The 22,349-nt window shown below is 41.2% G+C and overlaps 1 protein-coding gene across 1 annotated transcript in view; it reads left to right on the top strand.

Moving 5' to 3' along the window:
• FAT4 (FAT atypical cadherin 4) overlaps positions 1 to 22,349 on the top strand; it is a 150,590-nt gene that overhangs the window by 112,245 nt on the left and 15,996 nt on the right. The window contains exons 8-12 of the mRNA XM_064450492.1: positions 1,113 to 1,363; positions 4,198 to 8,547; positions 15,746 to 15,850; positions 17,570 to 17,877; positions 21,649 to 21,734. Of these exons, the coding sequence (XP_064306562.1) occupies positions 1,113 to 1,363; positions 4,198 to 8,547; positions 15,746 to 15,850; positions 17,570 to 17,877; positions 21,649 to 21,734 (5,100 nt within the window). The remainder of the gene's footprint in view (positions 1 to 1,112; positions 1,364 to 4,197; positions 8,548 to 15,745; positions 15,851 to 17,569; positions 17,878 to 21,648; positions 21,735 to 22,349) is intronic.

Here is a 22,349-nt window from a genome sequence, read left to right as displayed (position 1 = left end):
TGCTACTGTGCTGTACCAGGCTTCTCTGAGGAAGCAATGCTCGTCGCAGCTCTGTTGGGTTTTGTCAGGGTTAAAAAATTGAACGTGAGAATTGTTCATTTTAGCCAGATTTTGTTCCCTCTGTTTTGTAGAGAAAACATTATCCGAATCAATAAAAAACTTAATATTAATCAGTTACCTTTAAAAACAGAGCCCGGTGCTCCACATATCTTTGATATTCATTCTGTACAAATGCAAGCTGGGTGAGTGTTCAAAGAGAAAGGACAAATTCACTGTGCTAGGAAGCCGGAGGTAGCCTGGCCAACACACTGCAGTAAGCACACAGTCAGTTCTTATCAAATCACATTTTTGCGCACACACGCACAAATGTGTGCACATACATATACACCAGTCAAGGGTCAAATTCTGGTCCCGGTTAGTCTCTATTAACGTGGCTCTGTGGTTGCTAATTTGCTATGAATTCCCATGAATTAACATTGAAATCTTGAATAGCAAAACTTAGCTCAGTATCAGGAAACATTATGAATTATAAATCCTTGTACTATTTTGTAAAATTGTCATCCTTTTATTTCAGAAAATAGTTGGCTTTTTTTTCTAATTATATTCTGTGGATTTAGTTAAGAGGTATGTCAGCCTTTTGGAGTAACGCCTAGTGCATTAGCCCAGGGAAATAGGTGATAGAGGATGCCTCCAGTAGGCAATTTTTGAGCAGTCCTGTTAAAGATAGAATAGAGTTAAAGGTAGCGTAGGTAAGAAGGGTCAGCGCAGACTAGTCGAAAGGCCAGATTTGAAGTGCCAGATCTAAGACAAGAAAGTATGTCCAACTGTATCTCCAAATGTACAAAGGCTCAGTCTGCTCCTCGCTTGTTAGAAATCTATCTGTGTTAAGAAACAACACTTTTAAATCCCCATAAATGTCATTTATGACAGGTCTGAAAATATGAAAGAGAGAAAAAGTGAAGACAGATGGACGGTCAGAGGAAAATCTGTGGGTTGATACCCATCAGCACGGTGGTCTGAAGAGAATAGACAATTGTTATTATCTTAAGGCAGCGGGCTACCTTATGAAATACTAACTGAATTTTCCTTCTTTGTTTTCGCCTTTCAAACAGCTATAGGCTTACCGGTGGCAATTCGCAATTCACAATCAACCCATCAACAGGACAAATCATAACCAGTGCTCTCCTGGATCGAGAGACAAGGGAGAACTACACTTTGGTGGTGGTGGCGAGTGACGGGGGCTTCCCCAGGGCTCTCTCCAGTTCCACCAGCGTGCTCGTCTCCGTCGCCGATGTGAATGACAACCCGCCCAAGTTTCAACACCATCCCTACGTCACCCACGTCCCATCACCTACCACTTCAGGTAACCTGACCGGTGGCAGTGCTTGGGATGCTTCAGATTGCGTAAACACCTAAACGAAGTGCAAAGCTGTGCCACAAGAGAGGTTTCTGATATTCCTCTGCAGCTCTTTTCTAGGTTTCGTTGTCTTTGTGTTGGATGGGAATGAATAACGGCAAAGCTCAATACATCACCTGCAATTTAGCCATTTTTTTAGTTTGTTCCTTCCATCCAAATTCACTTATTTTCCTGCAGTTACATAAAGAAGACGTGGTGTAAACGAGCGCCCGCTCAAACGAGTGATTAAATTATTTTGCCAGGGTTAGGAAGGCAGTGCCCTCTTTTTTCCTCTGAAGGTCTCTTCCTGTATGTAGACGTTCCTTTTCCACCCTTAGCAATTCTTAAAGAGGATTTTGTCAACCGCTTCCAAAAAGGCTGTATCTATATTAGATGTTAAATATGTTGCCTTTCCTTGAGCCAAGTGGTAAAGTAAAATAAAATAAAAGTAAAGCCACGCTGCAACCTTCCTTTAGTGGAACCTACACCCAGATTAAAATGACTTCACTCAGTGCAGGAATTAATTTCTGATTCAGTTTATGTTTGAACAAGCACGATAAATAAATACATTAGAAATGGGTAAGTCAAAAATACTAATATTCGCATACTATCTGAAGAATTTGCATTGCAAGGGGAAAAAAAGGAGAATATGTGTTTTTGTGTGAGGATGGAGAGAATTTACTGAAAGATTCTGCTATTCTGAGGGTTTTTTCCCCAAGATTTAAAATGGACTAATATCAGGACTCTACTATCGCAAAACAGTAAAAGCAATTTTATAACATGATCGTTGTATTACCACAGATTCACCAAACTACAGGCAGAGTGGTTGGCTGTGGCAGTCAGCGACACTGTGTGTTTTCACATGCATATGCATACATGGATATGTGATGCCTACAGAGAGGATTCCAAGACAAATGGTTTACAAAACAAAATTTGCTTTAAAAGAACAACAAAAAAAAGGGGCTTATTTCCATGTCTTGTGTTTTCTCTCTAAATTTTAAACAATTGCAAATACTTCTCCTTTTTATGGAAGAATGAGTGCGTTTACTTTTCTTCCCTGTTTCCTGAACAGCATCATGAAATTACTTTATTATTGCATTGGTGAATCTTTGTGTAGTCTGAGTAGGGCACTGTGCCTTTGTGCGGTTCTTTTTGGGGTGTTTCTTTTAAATGCGTTCATGAGGGAGTACACATAAGTTTAACCAATGTTTTTTTGGCAATATCTTTTCGGATGCTTTTTGTATGAAACCCATTGAAACATACAGAAAGCCTCAGCTGTGTTTACTCTGGTTGTAACTCAGTAAAAACCTAGGGATGCGTGCACTTTTTTATTTGCAGCTTCCTCGGTTGATAGTTCACTTTCATTTAAAAGGAAATGTTAATCTCTTTTCACATTATTTTGACAATGATGTTACCAGCAGGCATGGTGTCCATTAAAAAAAAACAAAACAAAACAAAACCAAAACAAACCCAACTTTATTGCAGTCCGATGCAGTGTCTGAAATAGCTTTTCTTAAAAAAACAAACAAACAAAAAAAACAGACCCTCAAAATTTGATCAAGACTTTTGCTTTTATTCCAATCACAGAATATCTAGTGTACATTTTGAAAGAAAAAGCTTAATTTCCTTGTTATTTTTTAAATCAAGTTTAAAAGGGGAAACTAGCGATAATAGTAGTTAACAATATAATTTGCTTAACTGAAGTGAAAAATCTTAACTTTTTCCTGTCCTGTTTCTCACAAGGGTTTGAATACTGTTCCTTGTCTACATATTCCTCCCCCTGGAGTACAAATCATTGCACATGACAAATAGTGACATGAAGTATAGTTTTAAGGGGATGCTGTCAAAGTCATTCCTGCCTGTAAATGATTTTGCCTTAAGAGGTTGAAAACAACATGACTTTTATACAGGAGTGGGTATTTTCTAAATTCCAGTGCCAGTAAAACATCGACAGAGTGTTCTGCAAATTGGTTGGACAGTGTCAAATGTGAAAGGCAGGCTGTGCGCGTGCAGGCCGCGCGTTAGATCTGTAAACCCTAGTGCAAAAGAACACCCTGGATTCTCCTTGCAGATAGGCAAATACAGAGGTTAAAGCAAATGGTGCCCGTATAGTCAAGCTCATTGTGAAGCATAAAGTTGAAAGACCTGAAACATAACATATTCACGTTATTGCACTAGTGTGCGGTAGTTTTGTATTTCGGTGTGATTTTACCCCAATCTCAGAGGACCACCGTGCTTTTACAAATGCAGTCCCACTAGTTACTGTCCTCAGAATACATTTACAAAATCAAAAGCAAGAGGCTACTGGGGACAAAGGGGCAGCAGCTGGGGAATAGGAGGAAAACTGCCTGCAAGGGAAGGTGGGTGTGTAGGGGAAATGTCCATGGGTGCTGCCTGCTCACTTATACAACCTCAATACTCGTTGAATTCCAGGGTTGTTTTTATTACATGGATAAATAAACTATAAGTAATTTTAAAAAATCAAACTAGCATTCAGTCTTATTAGTTTTTATGGCTTCTATAACATGAATGTTCTAGAAATGGGATGCTAGACTTCCAGAAAGTTGCAGGTCTCTGTTTTCCAGTGCAGATGTACGTGCAGCCACTGACACCCCTTCAAGCCCAAAAAAAGCAGTTCATTTTCCGAGCATACTGCTCGGAAAGAGTGTACAGAAGAGCGTACTGCTCCAGGACGAATACTGGGAGGGGGGCCCTCTCGAGTGCTTCCAGGTGAAAAGCTGGCATTGTGTTTCCTATGACCAGTGCATCAGAAGATGCCCTAACTTTGTTCTCCGTTCCAGGCTCGTTCGTGTTTGCTGTGACCGTCACTGATGCGGATGCTGGCTCTAATGCCGAGCTGCATTATTCCCTCGTGGGGAAAAACTCTGAGAAATTCCACATCGATCCAGCGAGGGGAGCGATCCTGGCTGCGAACCCACTGGCAGGAGAGTCCGAAGTCACCATTTCTGTTCACGTGAGGGATGGCGGACGGTACCCCAAGACAGACTCTACAACGGTCACCGTGAGGTTTGTGAACAGAGCAGAATTTCCTCGCGTACAGGCGGATCAGGAGACCTTCACGTTTCCTGAAAACCAAGCAGTCGGTACGGTTGTCACCACTGTCTCTGGGTCTTCAGCCAGAGGAGGCTCCTTGTCTTACTACATCGCCAGCGGTAACCTGGGCAGCACCTTCCTGGTTGACCAGGTGACGGGACAGCTTTCTGTCGGGCGGGCTTTAGATTTCGAAGCCATACAGAAATACGTGGTTTGGATTGAGGCCAGAGATACGGGCTTTCCTCCCTTTTCCTCATATAAGAAACTGGAAGTAACAGTGATAGACGTCAACGATAACGCACCGGAGTTTGAACAAGATCCCTTCGTTGCAGAAATAGCGGAGAACCTGTCTCCGCGGAAGATACTGACAGTGGCTGCTGTCGACAGGGACAGTGGTCTAAATGGACAGCTAAATTATGAAATAATTGAGGGCAACATGGAGAATAGTTTCAGTATCAATCGAGCCACTGGTGAGATCAGAAGCGTCAGGCCCTTGGACAGGGAGAAACTGTCTCGATACACACTGACCATAAAAGCTTCAGATAAAGGCACCCCGCTCCAGAGCACGACTGTCAAAGTTATCATTAATATTTTGGATGAAAATGACAACGCTCCAAGGTTTTCCCAGATATTCAGCGCTTCTGTGCCCGAAAATGCACCTCTGGGTTTCACGGTAACTCGAGTCACGACGTCAGATGAAGACATTGGGGTGAATGCGGTCAGCAGGTACTCCATAAGGGATACGAGTCTCCCGTTTACCATAAATCCCAGCACGGGGGACATAACTATCAGCAGACCCCTAAACAGGGAGGACACAGACCGCTACAGAATCAGGGTCTCTGCACACGACTCCGGGTGGACGGTGAGCACGGATGTCACCATATTTGTCACGGATATCAACGACAATGCCCCACGATTTACAAAGCCATCCTATTACCTGGAGTGTCCTGAGCTTCCTGGGATTGGGTTGAAGGTCACCCAGGTTTCAGCCACCGATCCCGATGAAGGGTCGAACGGCCAAGTCTTTTACTTCATAAAATCCCAGTCTGAGTTCTTCCGAATTAATGCAACCACAGGGGAAATTTTCAACAAGCAGTATTTAAGGTACCAAAACTCCAGCGGTTCAAGCAATGTCAACATTAATAGGCACAGCTTCATCGTTACGTCTTCGGACCGAGGCAGTCCTCCGTTAATGAGCGAGACGACCGTCACCGTTAACATAGTAGACAGCAACGACAACGCACCGCTGTTCCTTGCTCATAAGTATTTTACTCCCGTTACTAAGAATGTGAAGGTTGGCACAAACTTAATTAAAGTTACTGCAGCGGACGAAAAAGACTTTGGGTTGAATTCTGAAGTGGAGTACTTCATCTCTGATGAAAGCAAAATTAGTAAGTTCAGGCTGGACAGGAGTACAGGCTGGATTTCTGTGGCATCTTCACTAATGGCTGATTTGAACAAAAACTTTCTGTTTAAAGTGAAAGCAAAGGATAAAGGTAATCCTCCACTCTCATCTGAGGTAGCTGTTGAAATAGTAGTAACAGAGGAAAATTACCATACACCTGAGTTTTCTCAAAGCCGTATGAGCATTACCATCCCGGAGAGTCACTCTGTTGGAACAGTGGTCAGGACGGTTTCAGCCCGAGACAGAGATGCCGCTATGAACGGCTTAATCAGGTATAATATTTCCTCTGGAAATGAGGCTGGCATCTTTGCTATTAATACAACTACTGGTACACTGACGCTAGCAAAACCACTCGATTTTGAGTTATGCCAAAAGCATGAGCTAGTTGTTACTGCCACGGACGGAGGTTGGGTGTCCAGAACAGGCTACTGCAGTGTCACTGTTAGTGTCGTTGACGTGAATGATAATTCTCCAGCATTCAGCCCTGAGGACTACTTTCCCAATGTGTTAGAAAATGCCCCTAGCGGGACAACCGTTATTCGTTTAAATGCCACTGATGCTGACTCTGGACCTAACGCTGTGATTGCATATGCTATTCAGTCCTCAGATAGTGACCTCTTTGTCATTGACCCCAATACAGGAACGATCACCACCCAGGGATTTTTAGATTATGAAACAAAGCAAAGTTACCATCTAACGGTAAAGGCTTTTAATGTTCCAGATGAAGAGAGGTGCAGCTTCGCTAGTGTCAACATCCAGCTAGAAGGGACAAATGAGTATGTGCCCCGTTTTGTGTCCAAGCTTTATTATTTTGAGGTGTCTGAGGCAGCCGCCAAAGGTACTGTTGTAGGTGAAGTTTTTGCAAGTGATCGTGATATGGGAACTGATGGAGAAGTCCACTACCTTATCTTTGGCAACAGCAGAAAGAAAGGCTTCCAGATAGATGAGAAAAGTGGCCAGATCTACGTTTCAGGGCCTCTTGACAGAGAAAAAGAAGAACGAATTTCTCTGAAAGTCCTCGCAAAAAATTTGGGGAGCATTCGTGGTGCAGATATAGATGAAGTAACTGTTAATATCACTATACTGGATGCTAACGATCCTCCCGTATTTACCTTGGGAACCTACAATATACGCATCAGCGAGGGTGTTCCTCCAGGCACCCATGTCACGTTTGTGAGTGCCTTTGATTCAGATTCTGTCCCTAGCTGGAGCAGGTTTTCCTATTTCATTGGGTCTGGCAACAACAACAGTGCCTTTTCCATCAACCCGCAGACAGGGCAGGTGACGGTCACTGCCGAGCTGGATCGAGAAACGTTGCCTGTGTACAACCTGTCTGTGCTGGCCGTCGATTCGGGAACACCGTCTGCCACAGGAAGCGCCTCTTTGTTGGTAACTTTGGAAGATATCAACGACAATGGCCCTACCTTGTCCACCAGCCAAGGAGAAGTCATGGAGAATAACCGTGCTGGAACCCTTGTGATGACGCTTCAGTCATCAGATCCTGATCTCCCTCCAAACCAAGGTCCCTTTACTTATTACTTGCTCAGCACTGGCCCTGCAACCAGCTACTTCAGCCTTAGTACCGCTGGCGTGCTGACAACGACGAGAGAGATTGACAGGGAGCAAATCAGCGATTTCTACCTGTCAGTGATTACGAGAGACTCTGGCATTCCTCAGATGTCTTCCACAGGAACTGTGCAGATCAAGGTAATAGACCAAAACGACAACCCATCTCAGCCCAGAACGGTAGAAATCTTTGTTCATTATTATGGCAACCTCTTCCCAGGTGGAATTTTGGGCAACGTAAAGCCACAGGATCCAGATGTGTTAGACAGCTTCCAGTGCTCCCTCACCTCAGGAGTTACCAGCCTCTTCAGCATTCCAGGGGGTACCTGCGAGTTGCACTCGCAGGCGAGGTCCACGGATGGCACGTTTGACCTGGCTGTCCTCAGCAACGATGGGTTGCATGGTGCCGTCACCAGCAGCGTCCGGATTTTCTTCGCGGGCTTCAGCAACGCCACCATTGACAACAGCATCCTCCTCCGCCTGAGCGCCCACAGCGTGCGGGATTTCTTGACAAATCACTATCTGCACTTCTTGCGCATCGCCAGTTCCCAGCTGACGGGGCTGGGCACTGCTGTGCAGCTCTACGGGCTGTACGAGGAGAGCAACCACACCTTCCTGATGGCGGCCGTCAAACGTGGCAACAGCCAGTACGTGAATCCCAGTGGCGTGGCCACCTTCTTCGAGAGCATCAAAGATGTCCTCTTCCGCCAGAGCGGGGTGCGGATCGAGGCTGTGGACCACGACTGGTGCCTGCAGAGCCCCTGCCAAAACGGAGGGAGCTGCCTGAGGAGGTTGGCGGTGAGCCCGGCTCTCAAGAGCCACGAGAGCATCCCTGTCATCATCGTGGCCAACGAGCCCCTCCGGCCCTTCGTGTGCAGGTGCATGCCAGGGTACGATGGGAGCCTGTGCGAGACGGACATCGACGAATGCCTACCTTCCCCCTGCCACAATGATGGGACTTGCCACAACTTGGTGGGGGGCTTCTCGTGCAGCTGCCCAGAGGGCTTCACTGGCATGGCCTGCGAGAGGGACGTCAATGAGTGCCTTTCCAACCCGTGCAAAAACGGTGCCGCCTGCCAGAACTTCCCTGGAAGCTTCAACTGCATTTGTAAAACCGGGTATACAGGTACGTTTTTACTTCTTTGTATCTTGCAGTCCGGAAGAGATAGAAAGAGGGCAGAAACATGCCTTTTTAGCACAGAATTTCTGAATATGAGCATCCCCAAGAGGTGAAGAGGTCAATCTAAAGGAGGTATTTGTAGTTATGAAGACTCAGAAGACCAGGTGGCTACAGTATTATTTTGTTTTAGCTCTATCCTCAGGCAAATCTCACGTACCTGATTTATATTAGAACAGAAAGATTTTTACAAGAGCTATTTTAATTTATTAAACATGTAGAAACCATTTCTAATGCTTAAGTATGATTTTTCTCTTCTTGTATTGTTATGCATATCACGGTAGCGTTTCAAGTCTGCTAGGAGTGTGTCAAGCAAGAAAATTGGCCTCTGCCCCAAATTGCTTACAGTCATACAAGACAGAAAACAGCTGAAGGATATGGGAAAAACCAGAATTCAGGCAAAATGATCAAGCATGTATGTTCTGTGTTTTGTCCCTTTGTAATTTTTTTTTTTCATTAACAACAGAAATGTCTGCAGCGTTTCTACCTCTTCCGAGTATTTTTTTCTCTAATACTTATTACACATTCAACCATAGCAGCATTTTGTCCCTAGAAAAGCAGGCTGGTGTTTGCTTCTGTCATGAGTACGATATTTAAGGAAGGTCTGAACAATTTTAACCTTTGCTTGTGGCCACTTTTTACAGACATCATAAAAAAAATGTAACCACGGCAGATTAGGTAAGGTTTTCATTACCTTTTCTGACGAGTATTTCTCTATTGCAGATGCCCCAGGGCAGCCCAGGTCGGCACAGCCGTGCTCGTTACGGTGTGGGTGTTCGGGCTTGCCACCGCTGCCACTAAAACTCATTTGTAACCAGTGGAGTGATCAGGGCGTTGATTGTTCTTTTGGGTTGATTTTTTTTTTTCTTAAGCCAGATTAGTACAGAAGATATTATACATTTTATTGCAAAGGAGAAGGTTAATCAATTTCAAAATAAAGGCTTAACTGTTTCATTTAAAACACAGCTACAGCAGCGGGTACATATTCAGGGTGAAAGGTCTGTTGATATAAAGGACACTGATGTGATCTTTTGTGTGAACTTCACAAACGTACTGCTGAGCCTCAGGTTAGGAGCAATTGCTGTTAATTGACAAGCAGTTCTAATTAAGTTACCAGTCCAGGGTTTTATTTCAAGTTGTATTAGTACATCAAATGATTTTGCCAGGAGCGTGGCGAAATAATTCTAGGGCACCGATCTCCTGTAACTCTTTAGGTCATTAGCACCAGAGTTTACACAGGCATATGTTTGCTGTTGCAATGAAGCAAAACACTTCATTAACTCTAGCAGCATACTATAGTATATGTCTCTAGCCTATAATCTGAAGTATTAAAGAAACATCCAGCTATATTTTTCGGGTATTAAAGCTCGTATCTTGATGTTCAACCCTTACGTCAACTAAAAATAAAGCCCTACATGTGACAAGCTCAAAAAAAAAAAGCATTTTAACTAAGAAAATGTGATGAGAGAGTCTTACATTTTTAAGTGTTGGATTTCTTTGATGCCATGAATTAAATGTGGCATCTCATATGAGCTTTCTTAAACTCCTTGTCAACACAAATAACTTTAAAATAGGCTGCCACTGAGGCAGACGTTTCTATTTGAGAGTCAGGTCTTTTTAAATGGGTTGGCTGTTGCAGAATCAAGAATTATTTAAGTGTCTGGAGATTAATTGATCAAGACAGAAAACAAATGGCACCAAAGTATGCAATCAAAAACCAAAATATCTGTGGAGATGAACATCAGCAGACCTTATTAGGTAGGATCACAATTAATATTCAGTGTATTTAGGCATTTTATGTCTGCAAAAGCATATTTGAAGTTCTGCAAATTTAATATTCAATAGGTTCTGCAAACAAATGTCAGAATACAGATTGTTTGAGAATGCTTGATGTAGAGACTATTACGTCATTATTATACTGCCAGCAGAAAGAGAACACAGCTGCTTGGGCATTTAATCCTGATTCAAATATGATTAAAGATGGCCATAGCAAATGTAAAAATAAAGCCTGAAACTGTTTCTTTGTGAATATAAACCTTGAATGCATCAGAAAAAAAAACAAAACCACATCCAAAATAGCAGATTTCTAATCCAGTTTACCATATACATAGCTTTGCTGCTTCTCTTGAAATGAAAATACAGTCTCATAATTGAATTTGCATGCTCGGTAAAAAAATATTTACACGGTACTGCATACAAGTAGAAATTAGTATTTTCTGAGACAGGCTCTCTGTTCACCGTAGAGTACATGAGCTGTAGACCTTTATAATGGCCTACCTGAAAACTGAGAGTCTTACTTTTCCTTGATTTATTATGTTTTGTCAGCTGCATTTCACTTCATCATACTGCAAAGGTAATATAGTTCTTTTCACTGAAAAGGATTATAAAGACTGATTACCTCAGAGCAACATCATTAAGGTTTAAACAATCTGTTATAATTACATCTCTTAATGATGGTCAGGTTTTGTTTTTAAAATAATCACTTTCTGGAGGGAATATACATTGTGATTTACAGTAGTTGTCTGCCCTTCCTTTGAACCCTTCATTTCCTGTTTTCCAGGACTCATTAAGATGAAGGAATGTAGGTTTGTGAAATTGTTTCAAATGCAAGATTAAAATATTAGAACAACCGTTTTGAAAGGTGGACGCAGAGAACCACAAAAACTAAAACTCTCAAATCAGCTGAAATCTAACCCACGAGCATTCAGCTGGTATCCGTTCCCGTTACATTTTTCAATTAAAAAAAAAAAAAGGGAGGAAGTTAGATTTTTGCATAAGCCCCTGCATGTGATATCATCGGTTTGAGGTGATGAATGCTAAGTGCTCAATGCTGTCTGTTATCAATTATCCAGCGTTATCCTAATTTTCATGGTCTTCAGACAAAGGTCTTTCTGACGCAAAAGTGAATACCCCAATCTTTCAGTGTTTCAGCTGAGAAGAGACCTATAAACTCAACTAACCACAACGTTCACCTCAACTGGAATGTTGCCGGGGTGGCTCTGGTTTGGAGTCTCCCTGGTTCCCAAATCATTGGCTGACATGTTTCCTTCCCCTCGCTGGATTTGGTACCCTGAAACACTAAGCAAACGTATATGATTGGACTAATTCTTTATGCTGTCCAAATAAAATTCTTCCCCAGCTGAGAAGTGCATAGTAGTCCAAATGTGTGGAAACGCTTCTTGAAAATTGACTTGTGTAAGCCATTGAAAAGACACACATCTCATTTTTTCAAGGCACGTTACTTAGGTGGGATAAAGGTCTATTGTAAGATTACTCTTAAATTCATATTGTAAAACTTTAATCAGCAGACTGTTGTGGAAAATGACCTCTGGAAACCAAAGCTACTTTAGTTTTGTGAGGTTATGGTTTTTGGATTATTTTTCTGGTAAGCAGTAAAACTGAGCACTTGGGTTCAGATGAGGATGCTTTTATGCGTGGTGGCAAACAGTTTCTTACCTTCTTCAGTCCATTAAGTTTCCTTGAATGATTTGTTTTGTCTGTGCAAGAGCGAATTTCAAAGTAGCTAGTACTTGTGTAAATTCTCTGCTCAAGAAAAACAGTCCTCTCTAAAACTCCTTTTTTTCTTTTTTTTTTTTCCTCACCACAAAAAATAGTGTCTAGATATAAGCATAATGTCTTGGGCAGAACAATAAAAACAATGGGTTTGCAAGCTATGTTTTGTTTTTCCAAATCTAAATCTTTAGTACCACACCTTATTGTGTCTGTAACCCATGAAACCCGTAGCCCATCGAGGTGGACTTGAACAAATACACGCTTTTCCTAAGGTACTGGAAAGCTAGCGTTAGCATGCTGTGAGGGGGGTCGCTGAAGGTGGTAGGACAACCTGCTGCCATCCTGGATGGCTCTACTTGCTAGAAGAATAAGGTGTTAAAAAAGCCAAAGTTTAGTAGAAGTCGCAGGACCAAGTACAGTGTAACTGGTATGACAGCAACTTACCTGGAGGAGTCCCCAGGGTGAAGAAAAGACAAACACGAAAAACCCTTGCTGGATAAAGCCCTGAGCAACCTGACATAACTTCGAAGGTTGCCTTGCTTTGAATGGGGGTTGGACATCATGGCCTCCAAGGTCCCTCCAGTCTAACTTTTTCCATTATTTCTGAGGTACATGTCCTTGTTCAGATGTCTGGAAAGATCCATTTCTGCCAGTCAAGTCTGGGCAATAACAACAGAGGGGAAGAAACAGGAGCACAGGAGGAACGTGGTTTAGATGAAACAGGAGCACAGGAGGAACGTGGTTTAGATGAAACGGGAAGAGGAAGAAGGTGCAGTCTGAGCACTGTTGGACCATCCAAAAACCAGGAGTTGATAGAAACCGTCTGGATCTCGGCAGAGTAAGCAGTGCAGGCTGCCAATAATAGCTTGAAATATGGAGCCCTTTTCTTAGAGGATGGATGAGGAATGCGCGAGAGTTTCTGTCTCAGAGGAGTCTAAGACCAAAGATCTGACAGTAGCAGGAAATTTGGATAAATTGATGAAGTTCAGGATTCTGCAGAAAAGAGGGAACGAGGCCTTGTAGCAGCAACTGGCTTCAGAAGAAGCTGATGTAAGGTAATTGGTAGGTAAGGTTGCCTGGAGGGATGCACATAGGAGAAGAAATTCAGGAGAGTTGGCATCTTTTAGAAGAAAAAAAAGTGTAACTAAAAATTGTCTTAAAGCAGGAGAAAAAGATGGTTGTCTTTAAGAGCTTTAGGGGGTCATACCAGGATTTTTTTTTTAATAGAAAATGAGTTATATACTAAATAAAAAGAAGTGTCTATTCTTTTGGTAGTAGTTCCATGACATTACATGATACTGTTTACCTACTTATTTATCAGTTTCTAGTTTATAACCCTTATCATCTGTTTACCAGGTTTTTCTAATGATCTTGCTTTATCAAAGTAATTTCTGTTAAACCCTTACACAGCACAACCATAGTGATAAACTAGAATAGCATTCCCAAGTTATACTTTTGTCCTGCTGTTATCTGGCTGAAGGACTCTTGCTTTCTAGGATAAGCATGCTTAGCGTGCGTTTACAGACGGAAAATAAGCTTCGTAGACATCTTTTGTTGGATCGTAATTCCAAATGTAAATAGATAGGTTTTTCCCAGGTCTTTAGCACTTCAGTGAATGGCAAAAAATAGCCAAAATTTCTTCTTCATTTTAAATAAATATTAGTTTTAATAGCTCTGATGAATTGTTAAATCAGAGTATTCGTCTTCTCCTGTGTCAAAACAGTTGGAATAAATGCAAACACGCTTTTATTAGTTTCGTGAATTATTCAAACAATTATTAAATATGAAGATGATGTTGTTATTCACTGGTTAAAATATGTGCAGCTAAAATAAACAGCCATATTCTGTTGCTGACTCAGCAAATATGCCAGCTTTAATGTTAGCTGAGAAAAAGATGGGTATTTAGTTAGATTGAATTGCGAAAAACTAAGTAAGCCTTGTCAGCTACGCTTGGTTTTTGTGAAAACTAAGAAACAACACAGCTATTTTAAGCATCTCTGCCTCACTCTTGGTACGTGTTCTCCTCGGTGAGTTGAAGATCTGTACTATACACCCTAATTATAAAATAAAGAAAACAGCAAAACCTGACATAAAAAACTAGTTCATCCTTCAGTCATGCCCATTAGAGAATAAAATATAAATAAATACCCCAAAAGCATAATTAGATTCAGACGCTGATTCCTGGATTTATGGTGAATCTACACGTTACGTATTAACCACAGGAATCCTCCAGCGCTGTTTCCATCCTGCTTGCAGTCGCACATGGAGGGCTGCTGCTCACACGGAAGAGCTGCCTGCAAACTTCTTTAGGTTAAACAGAAAAGTAGAGTGGAAAAAAAGAGGTTTACTTAATTAGGTGACTGAAGTTGTGAAATTCTGAAAAAGCGAGCAGAGTTAATATAGTACAGTCCTGGTTTTCTGCAGTTGTAGGGACCAGCAATCCCTAAGGGCCATGTATTGCACGTTGCTGTCATGTGAGATGTAACAATTATAAGATATATGTGACACATGAGAACGGACACTATGCAAGCTCATGTGGCACTTTTAACTTAAACATACATTATATTTATATGGTGTGAGGAATAAAATAATTCCTTATGAGTGCAATGAGAAGCATTAAGAGGCAGTCTTAGCCTGTGCTATGTGTATGTATCCTGGCCTAGATGAAGTTCAAGGAGAAGTCTGGAAGAGCGTAGCTGATTTTGCCAGTTTTTGGAGAGAAACATGATGGTATTTTCAAGTTTTTGCTGAGCAGGCAGTGAAGGCTGGCACTGCTGGCAGAAGGCAGGCAGTGGTATATAGTGGAAATGTTGCTACACTGATAGAAGCTAAGCAATGAAAAACTTAGAAGTGAAGACCAATGCCTCTGTAGTTAGTTTCCATACAAAGAAAATCTTAGTTCTGTACAAAGAATCCCCTTGTCAGTATTCAGCATCTGTTAAAATCTTCACTTTTTCTCTTGGTTCCCTTCCTTGTTGAAATGAATTACGTGATTTCAGTTTATTCTCTGGTGAATAATATTTACCACATGTGACAATGTCTGCTCGAAAAAGGACTGTATCCAGGGTAATTTGTTTTAGCTCCAGAGGACTGTGGTCCCTCCTAGTCAGGAAGGAGGTTGTAATTGATGAGGAAAAATAAGAAACATCGTATAATGTACAATAGCAGCCTGTGTTCGGCATCCCGTGTTCATAGAGGGTCCAGCAAGGGCTGTCTGTATCTCCTTCACACTATTAAGTACATTGCATTCCACAGGGGGGGAAATTTATTATTTTTTTTTTAGTTCAGCTTCTTCTTTCATTTAATGATCTCTTTTTTGCAGATATCAGTTAATAAAATTAATAATAATTTTTAAAAAATAGAACCACCTCTATGAGATAATTACAATAAGACTCTTGAAAAGTAAAGTTAATTTCTTTGGTCTGTGTATCATGCCTGTGTCAGGGCTGGGAGCAGCTCAGCATCGTGTCTGTGTTTCCTCTCTCCATCCCACAGCTACAGCTGGTCCCTGGCACCCTCCCTCCTGGCCATGCGTTCAGCATTGGTTCATAAGCTCATTACTTAAATACCAGCCTGACTTTGCTATTGGCCTGAATACTCTGACCTGGAAATTGCTTTTATTCCCTAATTACAGGGAAAACATGCGACTCCACTGTCAATTACTGTGAGTGCAACCCCTGTTTCAACGGTGGATCCTGCCAAAGTGGGGTGGAAGGGTATTATTGCCACTGCCCCTTCGGTGAGTACGCTTCTCCTCCCCTCTGCTTGATGTTCGCTTTCCCTAGTAACATTTCTCAAATCGCTATTTATTTTTACTGCATAAAGCCGACAGGTGTGTATATGGATCCTGGTCCGTGGGCAGGTCTTGGTCGTCTCCTGGCCTCATCATCTCCATTTTTCCCCAGCTGCAAGAGGGAGAAGCCAGTATTCGTGCCAGCACAGCAGGAGATAGAAGCACATGGCAGCGTGGGGGGGCACACCGAGGGCTCAGAGCAGCGCTTGCCCTCCTGCCTAATAATAGACACTTTTAGGAGATCTGAAGAGTAAGGCCACTGTAAATAACATCCGTATTCTTACATCCTACACACTTGCAAAGTGCAAGGAAGTCGTCATAATCTTAAACTAGAAAAAGGGACTTTGGGATGATGTTGAGCAGAGAGGGCTTGGTTTTCTTTTGAGAAGTTTGCATAACTTGTCAAAATATCTGTAAAGCAAGAATTAGAGGGTACCCACATTATTCTGCAAGTGAGGAGCACAACATTAGATATTGGCACTTTTATGTATAGTAGATTCGATTAAGAGAACCTGACCGAATCAAAACATCGTTGTTAGCCCAGACCAGTACTTGCCCATTCAGTTTATGGTATATTCATAAAGCTACAAGTTCCAAAACCAGAGTACTGTTCTGAGAATCAGAGAAGCATACAGTGCTGCCAAAGCCGTTTAATAATTATTAGAATTTAATTATCCCAAATTTGTTTTGTGGAATGAACCTAATAAAGTCATAAAACACCACAGATGATAACACGATATAATTGCAGCAAGATTTGTTCTGAATGCAGATTAATCCAGAATTGTCGTTGTCAATTTTCATGTCATAGAAAAGCATGAAAGTAAACGTAACAGATTAATCAAAAAACAGATAAACCTGAGAAATCATCTACAGTGTTTTAAGGCTGCTGAAAACCCTCACACAAAAGTGTAGTTCTCAGTACACATTTGTAACTACCTCTGGATACGGTTGTCTACTAACATGTGGAACAACTTCTTTATTCTGCTTTATTTCCTTTGTTTTACATTTCCTCTGAGTTTATTCATTTCCTATATAGTCATAGTCCATTGTAAATGTAACTAATATTCATAAATTAAGTACTTTTTTCCTCATTTTTGCAGCAGTAAAAACAATATCAAGGGAAATTATGTGACAGAGATCTGAAAAGAAGTATGCAGAATGCACCAAAATATTCAGGTCAATAAAACATGAGAAGGCATAATGTTTTAATCACACATGCTTATAAGTATAAAAAATGAACCACCAATTGAGAAACAGTTCAGATAACAGCTCTAAAGAGAAAAATAAGCTCAAGTTGCAAATTTATTTCCGTAACTTCATTAACAAACGCCTGATGATAATTAACAACTGTGTTTGACGTAGCTGTCAAACTCGCCTTTGTTTTCTAAAGAAACCATAGAGCTCAATGAAATGTACTTTGCTTTTCAATAGATGTAACTGTCATTTGTAACTCAATTTTCAGTTGTAGTTTTATACAGTTCAATGCCCACCTACGGGTAACAGGATTCTTCTGTTCAAGTTACATGCCTTTAATCGTACACCAGAGGTTTCTTAAAGAGCCTGTGTATCGTAGCCCTGTCTAGAGCACATCAGTACCATGTTTCTGGGAGGACGTTCAGTGAGGAAAAAACTATCTGGTACCAGATTTTACTTTTCATTTTGCAGGTGTTTTTGGGAATCATTGTGAACTGAACAGTTACGGATTTGAAGAGTTGTCATATATGGAGTTTCCCAGTATGGATCCAAACAATAATTACATCTATATAAAGTTTGCCACTATAAAAAGGAACGCCTTAATGTTGTATAACTATGATAACCAAACGGGAGAGCGGGCAGAATTTCTGGCCCTGGAAATAGCAGAAGAGAGGCTGAGATTCTCCTACAACCTTGGCAGTGGCACGTACAAGCTTTCTACAACTAAGAAGGTGTCTGATGGACAGTTTCACACAGTTATTGCCCGGAGGGCTGGAATGGTAAGAAATGCTAAAATGAGAACTTAAGACAAGTTCAGCCAAGTCACTCAGGCTTCCACGTGAGCTCCGTTTGCTGGCAGAACCTCTGACTTTGGAAAAAACCTCCCTCGTTTCTGTCTTATTTCAACTGACTCAAAGACCTGTAATGGGTTTTTTTAGTATGATGATGATAAAGAACAATTAACAAAACCATGTGCAATGCCCTGCACTCTAAATGTGAAAGAATGAGAACTAGGAATAATTAAGGAAATAAATTACTACACATGAGGCTAATTAACGGGTGCAGATTACAGGGGTGATTATCAGGGAAGGCTAATTAACCGTAGCAACTGCAAAAGGCCTCAAAATATTTTTTCTGCACATTTGCGAAATAGAAGCGGACAAATTTATAATTCCAGCCATCCCTGACCTCCTTGAGCTAGTTCAGGGATTCTACCAACCCCACCGGTCTGGAAGCCTGTTTTTCCTCTGTAGCATACGTGTAAGAAGTTCAAAGGTGCTACACTGAGAGGATTTTTCGGGGAGAGGGAGGGAGATTACTTTTTGTCCCCCAGAAAGTATCTGAGGGGAGGAATTCTGCCAAAAACTGGACTGGGGCAACTGATTGCCATATGCCTGGTACTCTGACCCCTCTCCTGCCTTCAGTTTTTTTTCCAGTAAATGTTTTCTATTCATCTTCTCTCATTTTTTAATATTATTTCCAAAGCAGAACATAAACCAAATGCTCTTTGAGTTCAGGCCAAGCTTTTGACTCCACAGTGTTTGAGTTAGAAATGAAACCAAATCTATTTGCCATCCATAATCAGTAACTATTGCCCAACAGCTCCCTTCTCAGGCAGAAACAGCCAGCCTATGCGGAATCCCATATTCTTCCCGTGTTTGAAATTCAAGTCATATAAGAATAATATATGGTTGGGGCTCCACACTTTGTTTTATATATTTCAAGCCAGAAATGATGTAGGGAATATAAGAATAAACTGTTCTACCCAGTGTGGCTCCCCCTGAGCCCCTGGAGAGATTTCCCATCGTGAACCGCTGCAGAAGGCGGCTCTGCTGAAGAGCTTCAGGTCTGGGGTGAGATGTCTGTAGGCACAAATGTCCCGAGAGCCGCAGAGGGATGTACCACCTTGTGGTCTGGGATTCTTTGTAGGGCCAAGGTTGTCTCCTGACCTTCCTATATACTGCTTTTTTCTTCTCTCTTAGAGACCCTTGAGCCCGAAACTGCGTTTCAGTTGTGTAGTGCAAGACCTGTTTCTTCATTTATTGACGGGGGGGATGGTTTAGTCTTCAGCTAGATTTACGAATCCAATTTGTTTGTGCTTGTATGTGTTATCAATCCAAATCAGATGAAGGATAATTGTGAAGTTGAGTAATAACTGTGTTTTAATGTGCCTTAATATCAGATACTTAATAATTTGCATCGCAGCTTCCAAATGGTAAAGCCCTAAGGCGCACCTAAATCTTGAAAGGCTCCAGGTTCCCATTTTAGCAGCTAAATTAATGTGATATTTCTATCAGTAAGATTTAAATGGCTAAGTGTAGGTGCACACCTTAGAAATTTCAACAAATAAATGCAATACACTTAAGAAAAAATAGAGCAGGAAGATGTTTTACTTGTAGATATGCCAGAGGGCTAGACTATAGAAGAAGAGGTAACATTAGAAGGACTATTTGCAGAAAATTTCAGCTATGAATGCTTCAGACTGAAAGCAAATGTTTAAGACAACCTATACCTTTGGTTTTTTGGTTTGTTTGGTTTTTTTAAATGTTTAAAAAAAACGTCAGTAACGTCAGCTGTTTACAAACACAGTTGTTATGTGGAAAGAGTCACCTTTGTCTTAGATATTTCTGCTGCAGGAAAAATGTCTCCCAGGTGTCCAAAACTGTATAAAATAGCCCCCCTCCAGAATTCAGAATCTGTCATTTCCTACAGCACAGTGGGATTTTATCGGAAACTGGTAAAATCATTAAGTTGTCAGTCCTGAGCTATTGCAGAGTGACAGGATAGAAAGTCTCATAATGCAGCAAGGTAACTGTAGAGTAATGTTTAAGTAACAAGCGGGAACATTTGACTAACGTTAGAAAACAAATTGTATGAACTCTGGTCCAAGTAAAATATATTCTCAAATATCTAGCCCTTCAGCTGGGGTTGTAGCTTGGCTTTCACAGCGCATAGCGATGTAAGTTAGGGAGATTACACTGATTGAGCTAAGAACAAAAAACTGATTTCATTTTTTGTTGTTGATATTCAGAAGGAAAATAGGCATGTGTGCGATGGCATACAGACCAGCCAGCTTATTATTCTTTCTATGAATTCTTTCATTTGTACTGGGCTATAATCTGCTTTGGAACTGCAGACTGACATTTCTTGGGAGAAGCAGTTTGCTCATTATGTATGGAAAGAAATTCAAGATAAGGTTTCATTTAAAATAGCAAATTGAACAATTTAGGCGTACCGTAGGGCACGATTTAGGGCTAAGAGCTATTAATTCATTTGGTCAATACAATGCATCAGGTCAGCAGGTATTTGGAAACAGCATGGACAATCCATGGGGATCTCAACAGGACGTTGTTAGTGAGCTTAGGTGCAGGCAGGAAGAAAAGCCATTGCAGAGTAATGCCGCACTGATAACTATTGCTGTTTGCTCAGCTCCTGTAGGGTAATCTAAATCAAAATATAAACTGAGGCATTTTAAGAAGTGACGTTTGATTTAAATATGCCGTAAAACTGTACCACACATCTAGTTGAAACATGAGAAGCTGATATGTACAATTTGGAGATTATGTTTATTTTTCTGAAAATTTGTTTTAAGGAATAACTAACCTTCAGGGGTTTTTTGCTCCGCATCTGTTATTAATAAATCGCTGTGGGGAAAATTCTTTGCTAAATAAGGAGTAAAATAAAAACTCCTTTTAAAATCAGCAGGCATTATTTCATTATTTTAGTGAAAGCTTTGGTTAGACTTTTACAGATTACAAATAAGAGTGCCATGATTTGCTTTAGTGTAAATGACTGAGATGGGTAATGAGGCAACGTGTTTGCCTGGGGCTTTGTGACTTGGAGGTAATGATAAAGAGGAAGACTGCTCGAAGTGCTGGTGATGCCTGGTACTTCTCTGAACGACAGCTTGGTCCCATCAGCTTGGTTCCCCTGTAGGTATCCACGTGTTTCACCGTAGCCAACGTGGGGCAAACATCCCTCGTGACGTATCAGCCCAAAGGTTACCTTAATCAGGTCCACTTGGTTACTCTTTGAGTATTATTGAGTGGTTGGTTATTATTTTTAACTTACAATCTCAAGTGTTTGTACTCCCAGCTTTTCTAACGTGCTTTTTATCAAGTTTAAGCAATATGTTTAATGTCACGGTCAAGCCCCTGAAGGAATGTCCTTCGTGTTTGGAGGGAGCAGCTCTCTGTTCAGATCAAGAGTAGGATACAGTACGAGCCAAAATAACTGCAGGTTTGAGGAGTAAATCAAACAAACATGAAAGAAACCCTACCCAAATCTGAAAACTTTGTGTTTAACTAATTCTGAAGCAGTCGGTTAGCTCACTCTCCGTTAGCATCCACAACTTGGTATTCACTATGTTGATGGAGAATGTAGCTGATCAGTGGCTCTGAAGCACCCTGCAATCCCGAGTGACAGAGTAATATACAAGTGCTCCATTCTAGCCAAGTCCTTGATATAATGTATTTAATCATAAGTATTCAACGTGGCTGGGGACTACAGCCATGTAACGTTCAGCATATTTATGTGTGTGGCTTTTGCAGGCAGCATCACTGACGGTGGATTCCTGCTCTGAGGATCAGGAGCCAGGCTACTGCACTGTTAGCAATGTTGCTGTTTCTACTGACTGGTAAATAACTCTTCATTTTGTGGGGTGGTTTTTTTTTTTTTTGGAGTGAAATGAAAAGTTAAATGAAAAAGAAATCACCTTCTAAAGCCAGAGAAGTTTGGAGTAATGATTACGTGCCCTTAGCCCATCTGCAAGCAAGAGATAGATACCTCAGATGCCCTCCTTCAGAGGCCTGCAAAGGCAAGGCTCCAAAGCGTCATTTTCTCCTGTCTTTGCAGAAGCAAATCAAATTTTTCTATATGTACTGCTGCTTTCTAACTGAGGCTGCATTTCTGCATGGCATTTATTCATGACAAGGAGTTTATTCAGAAGTCCCCAGTTCTCGACTCTGTCTCTGTCCCCAGGTTCTGGTGGCAGACAAGAAATGGATGGCTGTGGGTAGTCTGCACTGCGGTGTAAATGGGGATTTCACATCATAATCTAGAGTTAACAAATGAGAATATCAGGTGCTCATAATTACTGACAACTTTTGAATCTTAGTTAGACAATAAAACACAAATGTATTTGTTATAGTCAACAGGCTCTTAAATATACAGTGCTACTCTTTGACAGTTTGAAGTTCTACAATATTTAGTCCTACAAATCTTTAGCAAAGCTTCCTCCACTTTTATATTT

The sequence above is a fragment of the Phalacrocorax carbo genome, chromosome 4 (assembly GCF_963921805.1).
Source record: "Phalacrocorax carbo chromosome 4, bPhaCar2.1, whole genome shotgun sequence".
Classification (NCBI taxonomy): Eukaryota; Metazoa; Chordata; class Aves; order Suliformes; family Phalacrocoracidae; genus Phalacrocorax; species Phalacrocorax carbo.
Note: the sequence above shows the minus strand (reverse complement) of the source record. Positions and strands in the feature narration are given on the sequence as shown.